Source organism: Budorcas taxicolor, chromosome 5 (assembly GCF_023091745.1).
Source record: "Budorcas taxicolor isolate Tak-1 chromosome 5, Takin1.1, whole genome shotgun sequence".
Taxonomy (NCBI): domain Eukaryota; kingdom Metazoa; phylum Chordata; class Mammalia; order Artiodactyla; family Bovidae; genus Budorcas; species Budorcas taxicolor.
Window position 1 is genome coordinate 85888712 of NC_068914.1, and position 14429 is coordinate 85903140.

The window sequence follows — 14429 nt, forward strand, 5'->3', positions numbered from 1 at the left end:
ACTAGGTATTTTATGGGTGGACCATGTTGATGCTGAAGATGGGGGAGATCTATACAGTCAGCAAAAATAAGACCTGGAGCTGAATTTGGCTCAGATCATCAGCCCCTATTGCAGAATTCATGTTTCAGTTGAAAAAAGTAGGGAAAATCACTAGGCCACTAGGTGAGACCGAAATCAAATCCCTTATGATTATACAGTGGAGGTGACTAATAGCTTCAAGGGATTAGATCTGGTAGACAGAGTGCCTGAAGAACTAGAGACAGAGGTTTGTAACATTGTGTAGGAGGCCATGATCTAAACCATCCCCAAGAAAAAGAAATGCAAGAATGCAAAATGTTTATCTGAGGAGGCTTTACAAATAGCTGAGGAAAGAAGAGAAGCGAAAGGCAAGGTTGAAAGGGAGAGCAATCACAAACTGAATGCAGAGTGTCAGAGAATGGCAAGGAGAGAAAAGAAGCCCTTCTTAAATGAACAATGCAAAGTAGAAGAAAACAATAGAATGGGAATGACTAGGAATCTCTTCAAGAAAATTGGAAATATCAAAGGAACATTTCATGCAAGGATGGGCACAATAAAGGACAGAAACAGTATGGACCTAACAGAAGAAGAAATGAAGAAGAGGTGGCAAGAATACACAGAAGAACTATACAAACGATATCTTAATGACCAGGATAACCACAATGGTGTGGTCACTCACCTAGAGCCAGACATCCTGGAGTGTGAAGTCAAGTGGCCTTCACAGGCCTTAGGAGACATTACTGCAAACAAACCTATTGCAGGTAATGGAATTCCAGCTGAGCTATTTCATATTCTACAAGATGATTCTGTTAAAGTGCTGCACTCAATATGTCAGCAAATTCGGAAAACTCAGCAGTGGCCACAGGACTGGAAGAAATCTGTTTTCTTTCCAATCCCAAAGAAGGGCAGTGCCACAGAATGTTCATACTGCCATACAGTTGCCCTCATTTCACATGCTAGTGAGATTATGCTCAAAAATCCTTCAAGCTAGGCTTCAGCAGTACAAGAACTCTGGATATACAGGCTGGATTTAAAAGTGGCAGAAGACTAGAGATCAAATTGGCTATGTTTCTTGGATCATAGAGAAAGCAATGCAGTTCCAGAAAAACGCCTGCTTCATTGACTATGACTGTCAAGACTAAGCCTTTGACTGTGTAGATCACAACACTGGAAAATTCTTAAAAGAGATGGGAATTCCAAGCTACCTTACCTGTCTTCTGAGGTAAGGTGTATGCCAGTCAAGAAGTGACAGAGAGCAACAGACATGAAACAACAGATTGGTTCAAAATTGGGAAAGGAGTACATCGAAGGTGTATATTGTCACTCTGTTTATTTAACTTATATGCAGAATATATCACGCAAAATGCCAGGATGGATGAATCACAAGCTGGAATCAAGTTAGTTGGGAGAGATAGCAACAATCTCAGATATGTAGATTATACCACTTTAATGGGAGAAACTGAAGAGAAACTGAAGAGCCTCTTGATGAAGATGAAAGAGGAGAGTGAAAAAGCTGGCTTAAAACTTAACTGTCATAAAACTAAGATCATGGCAATTGGCCCCGTTCCTTCATGGCAAATAGAAGGTGAAAAATTGGTAGCAAGGGCAGATTTTATTTTCTTGGTCTCTAAAATCACTGCAGATAGTGACTGCAGCCATGAAATTAAAAGACACTTGCTCCTTGGAAGGAAAGCTATGACAAACCTAGACAGTGTATTAAAAAGCCAAGACATCACTTTTCTGACAATGGTCTGTGAAGTCAAAGCTATGATTTTTCCAGTAGTTATGTCAGATGTGAAAGCTGGACCATAGCGCAGGCTAAGTGCCAAGGAATTGAGGCTTTTAAATTGTGGTGTTGGAGAAGACTCATGACAGTCCCTTAGACAGCAAGGATATCAAACCAGTCAATCCTAAATGAAATCAATCCTGAATATTCATTGGAAAGTCTGATACTGAAGCTGAGGCTTCTATACTTTGGCCAGGAGATGCAAAGAGCCAACTCATTGGAAAAGACCCTGATGCTGGGAATGACTGAAGTCAAAAAGAGAAGAGGGCAGCAGAGGATGAGGTGGTTGAATAGCATCACCATCTGAAAGGACATGAATTTGATGCATATGAGCAAGCTCTGAGAGATAATGAAGGACAGAGAATTTGGGTGTGCTGTAGTCTTTGGGGTCACTAAAGTTGGACACGACTTAGTGACCAAAGGACAACAACATGTTGACACTATTCTTACCAAGAATCGAGACACAGATGTAAGAGTAGAGAAGAAATTGTGAGGAAAACACTGAAACTGCCATTGAAAGAGAAGTGAGCAGAAAGTAGACCAAGAATTTAAAAAGGAGAGTTAAGGGTGCTTTAGTTCATTTATTCCCCTTGCCATCCTCTGCCCATCCTCAGGTCTGAGGGAAAGACAGCCTGGAGTCTAGATCCAAGGTAATAGAAGGTGGTACTCTTGTGACTGAAATGCCAATACTTTGGCCACCTCATGCACAGAGTTGACTTATTGGAAAAGACCCTGATGTTGGGAGGGATTGGGGGCAGGAGAAGAAGGGGACAACAGAGGATGAGATGGCTGGATGGCATCACCGACTCGATGCACAGGAGTTTGAGTGAACTCTGGGAGTTAGTGATGGACAGGGAGGCCTGGCATGCTGCGATTCATGGGGTCTCAGTCAGACACGACTGAGCGACTGAACTGAACTGAACTGAACTCTTGTGACTAGATTAGTTAACAAGGCACAGGGAAAGAGTGTGAGGGGGCTGGGATGACAGGAAGATTGAGGCAAATTATTAATCTACAGTTTAATATGAAAGTAAATGAGCAAGTATATAGGTGACCTAGAAGTCTCAGATTCCTGCTTGTTACAAAATAAGTAAGGTTGTGAGATACGGTGAGGAAAGGTGGAAGCCCTCTTAACTAACATGATGAAGATTGGCTCTTGTTTAAGTTCAGTTCAGTTCAGTTCAGTCACTCAGCCGCGTTCAACTCTTTGCAACCCCATGAATTGCAGCACTCCAGGCCTCCCTGTCCATCACTAACTCCCGGAGTTCACTCAGACTCACATCCATCGAGTCAATGATGCCATCCAGCCATCTCATCCTCTGTTGTCCCCTTCTCCTCCTGCCCTCAATCCCTCCTAGCATCAGAAGCTTTTCCAGTGAGTCAACTCTTCGCATGAGGTGGCCAAAGTACTGGAGTTTCAGCTTTAGCATCATTCCTTCCAGTGAACACCCAGAACTGATCTCCTTTAGGATGGACTGGTTGGATCTCCTTGCAGTCCATGGGACTCTCAAGAGTCTTCTCCAACAACACAGTTCAAAAGCATCAATTCTTTGGTGCTCAGCTTTCTTCATAGTCCAACTCTCACATCCATACATGACTACTGGAAAAACCATAGTCTTAACTAGACGGATCTTTGTTGGCAAAGTAATGTCTCTGCTTTTGAATATGGCTCTTGTTTAGTTAACTGAAAAAGACAGTTATGAGGAAATATGTATATATATCTTCAACATTTTTTAGTTGTACATTAATTCATCACATCTACTGCTTGTACTTCCACATTGTTTTTCTTGCATAAACCACTCAATATTGTCATCTATGAATTCTAGACTTAGTTTCTCAAATAGAACAAGAACTGAAAGACACTTGAGAAGAGCCCTAAGGACAGAATCTTTTTAGAATTTTACATTGTATCCCCCATTTTTTAATGGTAGTGTTGCCTACATTTTTTTTAAAGTACTTTGCCTTTATTGACTTTTTAAAATTATAAATTTTAATATAATGCATCTTCTATTTTATTGATTTAGGTATTATTTGATTAAATTGCATAAGAACAATGGTAGGCATAAACAGGTTGGAACAAACACATCTGATTTGATTCAACAGTTGAATTGTATGGGCTTCCCTGGTAGCTCAGATGGTAAAGAATCCACCTGCAATGCAGGAGACCTGGGCTTGATCCCTGGGTCACGAAGATTCCCCTGGAGAAAAAAATGGCAACCCACTCCAGTATTCTTGCCTGCAGAATCCCATGAACACACCATGGGATCATCTAGAGTTGAACACAACTGAGCAACTAACACTTATTTACAATTCAACAAATGGGAAATATGAGCTTGCATGAAGTCCTGAATGTTCAGTCTCATGTGGGCATATATTTTGCAGAGAGAATTTATAGGTTAATCTGGCAAATTGAGAACGTACTTCTTGCTGTTAAATTAACTATACTAGCAATAGTGAAAGTGACAGGTTGTGGCTTTAAGAAGCTGAAAAAAAATAACTTTTTCAGAAATCCCTAGGAAAGGCTTTGTTTAATAAAATCATAATATGCATGTTTTTTTCAGCATATGAGATGCTCATGTTTATACTTTTATTGCTAGTTAAAAGTCATTATTAGGCTGGATTGCCATTACCAAAGCCTACGTGTTTTCTAGAGCTATTTTGTTTTTTCAAATTTAAAATTCAAGATTGAAAGCTACCTCTCACATAATCTGTAAGACAATGATATACATATAATCTGGCTGTTACTGTTCTTTGACATCTAAGAGATTTGTGAAACTCATTTGTGTTCTCTGTGAGAACACACTGCTTTCAGTCCTTTCATTTTCACTCTGGGGAAGAGATGGTGTGTGTGAGAAAACCAAAGGTTAACCAGGAAATCTTTGAAGAAGATGATAATGTGTCAGGTAGATATTATAAAATGATTTTGAAAAGAGAAGGCATCCCTTCTTCGAATCTAAAAAGGAAATAAAGCCTTTTATCAGCTCATATTCTCTTATAAAGAAAGCTGTTATGCTTTGTGCAAATTTAAACTACTACATAAAGGCTCAGAGTAAGTTATCAGTTCAGCTCTGTTGCTCAGTCAGGTCTGACTGTTTGTGACCCCATGGACTGTACCATGCCAGGCTTCCCTGTCCAACAACTCCCAGAGCCTACTCAAACTCATATCCATCACATCGGTGGTGCATTCTAACCATCTCATCCTCTGCTGTCCCCTTATCCTCCTGCCTTCAATCTTTCCCAGCATCAGGGTCTTTTCCAATGAGTCACTTCTTTGCATCAGGTGGCCAAAGTATTGGTGTTTCAGCTTCAGCATCAGTCCTTCCAATGAATATTCAGGACTGATTTCCTTTAGTCCTGAATGACAGGTTTGGTCTCCTTGCAGTCCAAGGGACTCTCAAGAGTCTTCTCCAACACCGCAATTCAAAAGCATTAATTCTTCAGCACTCAGCTTTCTTTATAGTCCAACTCTCACATCCATACTTTGTGGTAGCCTGTTACATAAATGGTTGGCTGATAGCATCATTTATAAAAGCATTGGAATTCACATATTTTAAAATGTAAATTAAATGTGTCACTTCATCAATACATGATGACTTTTGAAAACTAGGTTCGTGAATTATTCTGACCTAGGTATGTCATCTCCTGGCCTTGAAAGAGTCCTGTAAAAAGAAATATAGCTATTGTATGAATTCTTCTGAAACTGATTATCCTTTAAGTAAATATTCTTACCTTCATTCCTCACCTTCTCATTCTAACTGTTGGCCTTTTCCTTATTTTACTGTTGATTAGTTTCTTTATGTAATAGAGTGAAAGTGAAAGTGAAGTCACTCAGTCGTGTCTGACTCTTTGCGACCCCATAGATTGTAGCCTACCAGGCTCCTCTGTCCATGGGATTTTCCAGGCAGTAGTACTGGAGTGGATTGCCATTTCTTTCTTCAGGGGATCTTCCCAACCCAGGGATCAAATCCGGGTCTCCCGGATTGTAGACAGACGCTTTACCCTCTGAGCCACCAGGAAAGTCCACTCCAAACATGTACATGTCATAAACAACCTGTGAATATTTCTCATTAATCAGCAAAGGGAAATTAAGGTTGTAGATCAAACTAAATCTGTTAATCAGTTTCTCTTAAAATAAGGAGATTACCCTACTTATCTGGGTTGACCTAGTGTAATTACAGAGGTCTTTATATGCAGGGAAAGCAGAAAGGAGTCTCAGAGTAAAGGGAACTGAAAGGCACTGCATGAACCCACCTTTGTGGGCTTTGAATCATGAGGAAGTGGAGTCCTCAAGCCACAGCGTATGGAAGATGTTAAAAGCAAAAACCAGCAAAGAAGTCTATTTCCCCTGGAGATTCTAGAAAGAAATACCCAGCTGACACCTTTATTCTTGACACCCAATAAAATCGGTGTCAGATTTCTGACCTATAAACCCATTAGGCAATAAATTTATGTTGATTTAAGCCAGTGTGATTGTAGTAATTTTTTATGACAACAATAAAATCTAATACATCTACTAGTGTTTGAGAAAGAAAAATGAGGATGAAAACGCAAGACAGTCAATCCAAAGAAAGATTTAGTGTGGGTTAAAGTTGCAAGGCTTGCTGACAGGAAGATAAAAGACCATCATGGAATTTCAGCCTTTGCTCTCAGTGTTTCACATTAATATAGAAAATCTACAAGGTGAAGTGAAGTGAAGTGAAGTTGCTCGGTCATGTCTGACTCTTTGCGACCCCATGGGCTGTAGCCTGCCAGGCTCCCCTGTTCATGGGATTTTCCAGGCAATAGTACTGGACTGGATTGCCATTTCCTTCTCCAGTGGATCTTCCCAACCCAGGGATCCAACCCGGGTCTCCCGCATTGTAGACAGACACTTTACCGTCTGAGCCACCACTATATCTAATGAAAGAACCTGAAAAATACTTCAAACAATTTACGCTTGTTCAGGTCTGCATCTAGTCTGTACACTTTACTGTAGTTAGAGTGATCTTTTCAGAAAACAAACTTAATTGTTTCCCTTCACAGTTCTCCATTCCCTACAGAATAAAATCCAAACAAGGAGCGTGGCTCTCAAGGCCCCTCTATAACAAAAGGTTCTACTGAAGCTTTCTGTCATACTTCTCTTTCATTTGAACCTTATTATGTTCAGCCACAGTAACATACTTTTGGTGTATGAATCCAGCATAGTATTTTGTACATTTTTCCTTCCTACATGTCATTTCCTTTACCACCAATGTCCTTCTAGATCATTGTATGTGCTGCCAAACCCCTTGTGAATTCTTCAAAACTTAACTCAAACATTAAATTTTCTGGAAAATCAAGGAACTTTATAAAGGGAAATTATTTGGTCTGTCCTTTAATGCCACATTGTGATTTACATACCTTGCAATATCAAAATTATTTCTTTCCATGTCATTCTTTTATGGCAGCTTCTTTAGGGCAGCAACTGGATGTAATAATACATCTGTGGGAATTCAGTAACTCATGTATATATATAGTATGTCTTCAATATGTAAATGCTAACTGAACAGTGTTATCTGATCTGGCCAGCACACCACAGAGATGTCTTTTTTTTAAATGTGTTTATTTTTATTTGAAGGATAATTCCTTTACAGTATTGTGATGGTTTCTACCAAACATCAACATGAATCAGCCACACAGAGATGTCTTTAAAAATGATAGTTTCTGATTCCCAGGCCAGGTTTTACTTATATTCTGCCTCTATAAATTTAAGTAACATAAAAAATCATTTTACACACCTAGGACACATTTTGCATTTTAAATAAAATTCTGATACTCACTAACTTACTTTGTTTGATACTACTTCTATTTCTAGCCATTAATTTAATGCATACAATTTCATGATTTTATTGTGTCAAAAATGAAAACAATGAAATACAGTTGTCCCTCTCTCAGTTATCCACAGGAGATTGGTTCAAGGACCCCCACAGATACTCAAATCAGCGGATCGTCATGTCCCTCACATCCCACAAGCATACATATTAATGATTACCTTAAATGTACATGGATTAAATGCACCGAACAAAAGACATAGGTTGGCTGAATGAATACAAAATCAAGACCCATATATATACCGTCCATAAAAGAACCACTTCAGATCTAGGGACATATAAAGACTGAAAGTTAGGGGAGGGTAAAAAAGTATTCCATGCAAATGGAAGCCAAAAGAAAGCTGAAATGGTACTACTCATATCAGACAAAATAGACTTTAAAATACAGACTATTCTAAGAGATAAGAAATGATAATGCATAATGACCAAAGGATGGATCTTAAAAGGACATATAACAATTGTAAATATGTTGTTTCTTCTTGATGTTCAGTCATTAAGCCATGTCCCATTCTTGGCGATCCCATGGATTGCAGCTTGCCAGGCTCCTCTGTCCTCCACTGCCTCCCAGAGTTTGCTCAAATCCATGTCCATTGAGTTGGTGATACTGTCTAACCATCTCATCCTCTGCCACCTGCTTCTCCTTTTAGCCTTCAATCATTCCTAGCATCAGGATCTTTTCCAAGAGTCAGCTCTTCGCATCAGGTGACCAAAGGATTGGAACTTCAGCTTTAGCAACAGTCCTTCTGAATAATATTCAGGATTGATTGGTTTGATCTCCTTGCAGTCCATGGGACTCCCAAGAGTCTTTACTATCACCACTATTTGAAAGCATCAGTTCTTCAGTGCTCAACCTTCTTTATAGTCCAACTTTCACATCCATACATGACTACTGGAAAAACCATACCTTTGACTATATGAACCTTTGTTGGTAAAGTGATGTTTGCTTTTTAATACTCTGCCTAGGTTTGTCATAGCTTTCCTTCCAAGGAGCAAAGTGTCTTTTGATTTCTTGGTTCATTCACCATCTATAGTGATTTTTGGAGCCCAGGAAAAGAAAGTCTGTTAGTGCTTCCAATTTTTCCCTTCTCTTTAGGGACCAGATGCCATAGTCTTCATTTTTTGAATGTTGAGTTTCAAAGTAGCTTTTTGACTCACCTCTTTCACTTTCATCAAGTGGTTCTTTAGTTCCTCTTTACTTTCTGCCATTAGAGTGATATTATGTGCATGTCTCAGGTTGTTGCTATTTTTCCCAGCTATCTTGATTCCAGCTTGTGATTCATCCAGCTTAAAGTCCATAGGGTTGCAAAGAGTCAGACACAACTGAGCAACTAAGCACAGCACAGCACATGAAAACATTGACTACCATCCAGAAACTTTAGACTGAAATATGGAAATATTTCAGTTTATTGAATATATTCTTAGATTTGGATTTGGGGAAGCAACAGTTAGAACTAACTGGACATGGAACAACAGACTGGTTCCAAATAGGAGAAGGAGTACATCAAGGCTGTATATTGTCACCCTGTTTATTTAACTTATATGCAGGGTACATCATGAGAAACGCTGGACTGGAAGAAACACAAGCTAAAATCAAGACTGCTGGGAGAAATATCAATAACCTCAGATATGCAGATGACACCACCCTTATGGCAGAAAGTGAAGAGGAACTAAAAAGCCTCTTGATGAAAGTAAAAGAGGAGAGTGAAACAGTTGGTTTAAAGCTCAACATTCAGAAAACGAAGATCATGGCACCCAGTCCCATCACTCCATGGGAAATAGATGGATAAACAGTGGAAACAGTGTCAGACTTTATTTTTGGGGGCTCCAAAATCACTGCAGATGGTGATTGCAGCCATGAAATTAAAATACGCTTACTCCTTGGAAGAAAAGTTTTGACCAACCTAGATAGCATATTCAAAAGCAGAGGCATTACTTTGCCGACTAAGGTCTGTCTAGTCAAGGCTATGGTTTTTCCAGTAGTCATGTATGGATGTGAGAGTTGGACTGTGAAGAAGGCTGAGCGCCAAAGAATTGATGCTTTTGAACTGTGGTGTTGGAGAAGACTCTTGAGAGTCCCTTGGACTGCAAGGAGATCCTACCAGTCCATTCTGAAGGAGATCAGCCCTGGGATTTCTTTGGAAGGAATGAAGCTAAAGCTGAAACTCCAGTACTCTGGCCACCTCATGCGAAGAGTTGACTCATTGGAAAAGACTTTGATGCTGGGAGGGATCGGAGGCAGGAGGAGAAGGGGACAACAGATGATGAGATGGCTAGATGGCATCACTGACTCGATGGACACGAGTCTGAGTGAACTCCGGGAGTTGGTGGTGTACAGGGAGGCCTGGCATGCTGCGATTCATGGGGTCGCAAAGAGTCGGATACCACTGAGCGACTGAACTGAACTGAACTGAACTTGTTTGGGAATGGCTTGAAAGACAGTAAAATGTGTGTTTCAGAATGTATTTTCAGAATTTGAATTCTGTCACATTACATAGATTATTTGCCAGGAATATTTCTGCTTCTTCTGTTTTCAGGGCCAATTCAAAGTAATCTGATATAGCTACTGATATTTTCACCAAAAAAGAAATGTCCTGTGAGAAACCTATCATCTTAAACATACCAGAAATATCTCCCGTTGTGCATCAACAAGTTGGCATTATGATTTTTAGAGCCAGTCTCCAGTGTATGGGCATCCTTGGTGGCTCAGATGGTAAAGCGTCTGCCTGCAGTGCAGGAGACCCGGGTTCAATCCCTGGGTCAGGAAGATCCCCTGGAGAAGGAAATGGTAACCCACTCCACTCCTGTTGCCTGGAAAATTCCATGAACAGAGCAGCCTGTTAAGCTACAGTCCATGGGATTGCAAAGAGTCAGACACCACTGAGCAACTTCACTTTCTTTCTCTTTCTTCAGTGTATTTATTTAGAACAAAATGAGTCTATAGGACCTAATCATGCAGATGTGCTAGAGACTTACCAAAGAGCATCCCTTTTTAGGAACCACAAAGGGATTCTTTTTGTATATATCATGTAAGTTTCTCATCTCCTTCCTATACCAATCAGCCCATGTGCTCCATCATGTCTCACTCTTTGCAAACCCATGGACTGTAGCCTGCTGGGCTCCTCTGTCCATGGGATTTCCCAGGCAAGAATACTGGAGTGGGTTGCCATTTCCTACTTCAGGGGCTCTCCCCAACCCAGGGATCAAGGCTGCATGTCTCCTGTCTCCTGCCTTGCAGGCAGATTCTTTACCACTTACTGGATGCCAGATAACTTGATATATTCTTTCTTCTTGTGTCTTTCAAGAAATTCTTGTACTAGATTTTTACTTTAAGATTAAGATATGTAGCAGTTCTCTTTGTTTTTTTAAGTACATACATTTACAGTGTACAGTGACTTCTGATTGATTCCATGTATTTGGAGCTTCTCCTTGATAGTTTTAATGAAACTACAGCTGTTGCTGTCCCTAGGTGTGGAGTGCATGTAACTTTTAAAGGTTTTAGCCCTCTATTCACTTGCTTGAGTATCTCTTCTTAATGATACAGAGTTATAAGTTTCATCTGGACATAGTCACTGTATTGTGATCCTTTAAATGGTTTGCATGATTTCCATGTTAACTTGACATTATTCTTCAGTTCTTCCAGGTATGATTTAGTCAGATAGATACTTATCTATATGAATAACTGTGTTTCTCTGAATGACTAACAGCAACAACTGTTTTATTCTTGCCTCACAGGTACTACAGTGCAACCATTCTGCAGATGTCTGGTGTCGAAGATGATAGACTTGCAATATGGCTGGCTTCCATTACAGCCTTCACAAATTTCATTTTCACACTTGTGGGTGTCTGGCTTGTTGAGAAAGTGGGCCGCAGGAAACTTACATTTGGTAGTTTAGCAGGTAGGTGTTGAAGAATTCAGTTATAAACTTCTCTAATGATGACAAATTAATCTTTTAAAATATAATACCATTACCACTTCTAATATAATTTTTATAGCCATATAATAGAGTTTTTCTATTTATATAGTAGAGTTTTAATAGAGGTCAGGAAGCAATAGTTTGAACTGGACATGGAACAACAGACTGGTTCCAAATCGGGAAAGGAGTATGTCAAGGCTGTATATGGTCATCCTGCTTATTTAACTTGTATGCAGAGTTTATCATGCGAAATGCCAGGCTGGATAAAGCACAAGCTGGAATCAAGATTGCCAGGAGAAATATCAATAACCCCAGATATGCAGACACATGACACTTACTGCAGAAAGCAAAGAATAACTAAAGAGCCTCTTGGTTGAGAGTGAAAGAGAAGAGTGAAAAAGTTGGCTTAAAACTTAACATTCAGAAAACTAAGATCATGGCCTCTGGTCCCATCACTTCATGGCAAATAGATGGAGAAACAATGGAAACAGTGACAGACTTTATTTTTGGGGGCTCCAAAATCACTGCAGATGGTGACTGCAGCCATGAAATTAACAGACACTTACTTCTTGGAAGGAAAGTTATGACCAACCTAGATAACATATTGAAAAGCAGAGACATTACTTTGCCGACTATGGTCTGTCTAGTCAAGGCTATGGTTTTTCCTGTGGTCATGTATGGATGTGAGAGTTGGACTGTGAAGAAGGCTGAGCGCCGAAGAATTGATGCTTTTGAACTGTAGTGTTGGAGAAGACTCTTGAGAGTCCCTTGGACTGCAAGGAGATCCAACCAGTCCATTCTGAAGGAGATCAGCCCTGGGATTTCTTTGGAAGGAATGATGCTAAAGCTGAAACTGCAGTATTTTGGCCACCTCATGTGAAGAGGTGACTCATTGGAAAAGACTCTGATGCTGGGAGGGATTGGGGGCAGGAGGAGAAGGGGACGACTGAGGATGAGATGGCTGGATGGCATCACTGACTCTATGGACGTGAATCTGAGTGAACTCCGGGAGATGGTGATGGACAGGGAGGCCTGCCATGCTGTGATTCATCGGGTTGCAAGGAGTTGGACACGACTGAGCAACTGAACTGAATATGGAAATAAATTTGGAGCATTTTTTTTTCAAAGTTCTTCAACAGTGAAACATTGGAACCATATAATTTCTTCACAAAGTTGGGACAGACTCTTTCCGTGTTTGAACAAGGCCTAAATCCTAGGGTAAATTCTGATTGATTTGGTATGTTTTCTGTGATAACTTAATAAGAAAAACCCTTCTCACTTTAAAGTATCTTTTGTCTTTAAATCTTGCCCGTTTTATTTATTATTTCTATAATGCAGGGGCTTTTTCATTAGATAGGGCTTTTTCAAAATGATAACCTTCTCTGACACTTTCTTCACATGTTTGTATCAAAGAATTTCCTTATCTTTTTCAAATATACAAGCAGATTTCTACTTATCAATTAGCTATCTTCTATTTATTTCTTTGTAAGTTTATTTAGAGTAAGAATATATTTTTCTATTAAAATATAAATTTTCTAGGCCAGCATTAATTAAATTTTATTTTAACTAAATATAACTAAAGCATTCATCCAATAGAACTGCTTCAAGTCACTTGTCCCAAATTTTGATGAGAAAATGCATTTAGGGTTTCATACTCAGTTATCAAGAATACATACTCCCTCTCACCCTTAACTCCAGAAAGAAGAGTAGAATGCATCCACCTTCTGTTTTTGCCTTGAGTGAAAGCTTTGAGCTGAATAATGTAAGTTGAACTACAGTATCAGAACTGAGGGGAAGGCAGGGGGAAGATTGATTAAAAGGCAAAGGTAATTGCAACAGCCAATGTATACAGGGAAACAGGAGGGTAAGTGAGGAAAAGTGAGGGACAAGAGGTGGTTAAAAGCCATACATTTACAACCTATTCAAGGAACCAGAATTGTCCAGGCCTGGAGAAAAAGACTACAGAGACACCAAATAGATGAGGACGTAGATTCTTTTTTACTTAATATAAGACAAATATAATAATCAGACCTATGCAACAACAAATGAGCTGCCTCATTAGGATAGTAAGCTCTCAACAAAAGGATAGACGGCCATCAGGCAGTGATGTGCTAAAGACAGATTCCTGCAGTGGGTTGAAAATTGGTTCTGCTTACTCCTGAGGTTCAGATAAACTCTAAGAAGTGGTAATAGCTGCTTTAAAAATGTTTTAGTGGGCACACTTTCTGTTTGACAGGACCTTAGTATACTGCTGCCTCAAGAGATCTATTTTTTAAATAGAATTTTGGGTCTAAAATTTGGGATTTGGCTTTTGAGATTGAGAAAAATGCTGATTTTGAGATGGGGAAAATAGTTTTTCTAGCTCCCTCTGTCCCTTTATTTGTTGTATTACAGGACTTTGAGTCATTATAGATACAAAGCCAGACTGGGTTTGAATTTTGTGACATTGAACAGGTTCTATTTCCTCATCTATGAACAGGGATTAATTATAGTCCTTCATAGGTTTATAGTATAGACTGAACACATTAACACATGTATAGCATTTCAAACAGTACCTGACCCAGACAATAAAATGTTCAAAGAATTTTGCTATCACAGTATTGTTACTGCCAAAGAGTGATTATTTGTTGTTTTAACCATAATCCAGGAGCATTCCTGAACTCCTCTTCTGGATGTCATGTTTCACCCCTCCATGTAAGTCCTCTTCCCCAGGGATTTCCAGAACCTATCGCTGACTATTAAGAAAAGTGAAGTGAAATGAAAGTTGCTCAGTCATGTCCAACTCTGCGATTCCAGGGACTATACAGTCCATGGAATTCTCCAGGACAGAATATTGGAGTGGGTAGCTTTTCCCTTCTCCAG

General features: G+C 39.6%; 1 protein-coding gene across 1 annotated transcript in view; it reads left to right on the plus strand.

Moving 5' to 3' along the window:
* Positions 1-14429, plus strand: part of SLC2A13 (solute carrier family 2 member 13) — a 521832-nt gene that overhangs the window by 333620 nt on the left and 173783 nt on the right. Inside the window, exon 5 of the mRNA XM_052640217.1 lies at positions 11386-11549. Within this exon, the coding sequence (XP_052496177.1) occupies positions 11386-11549 (164 nt within the window). The remainder of the gene's footprint in view (positions 1-11385; positions 11550-14429) is intronic.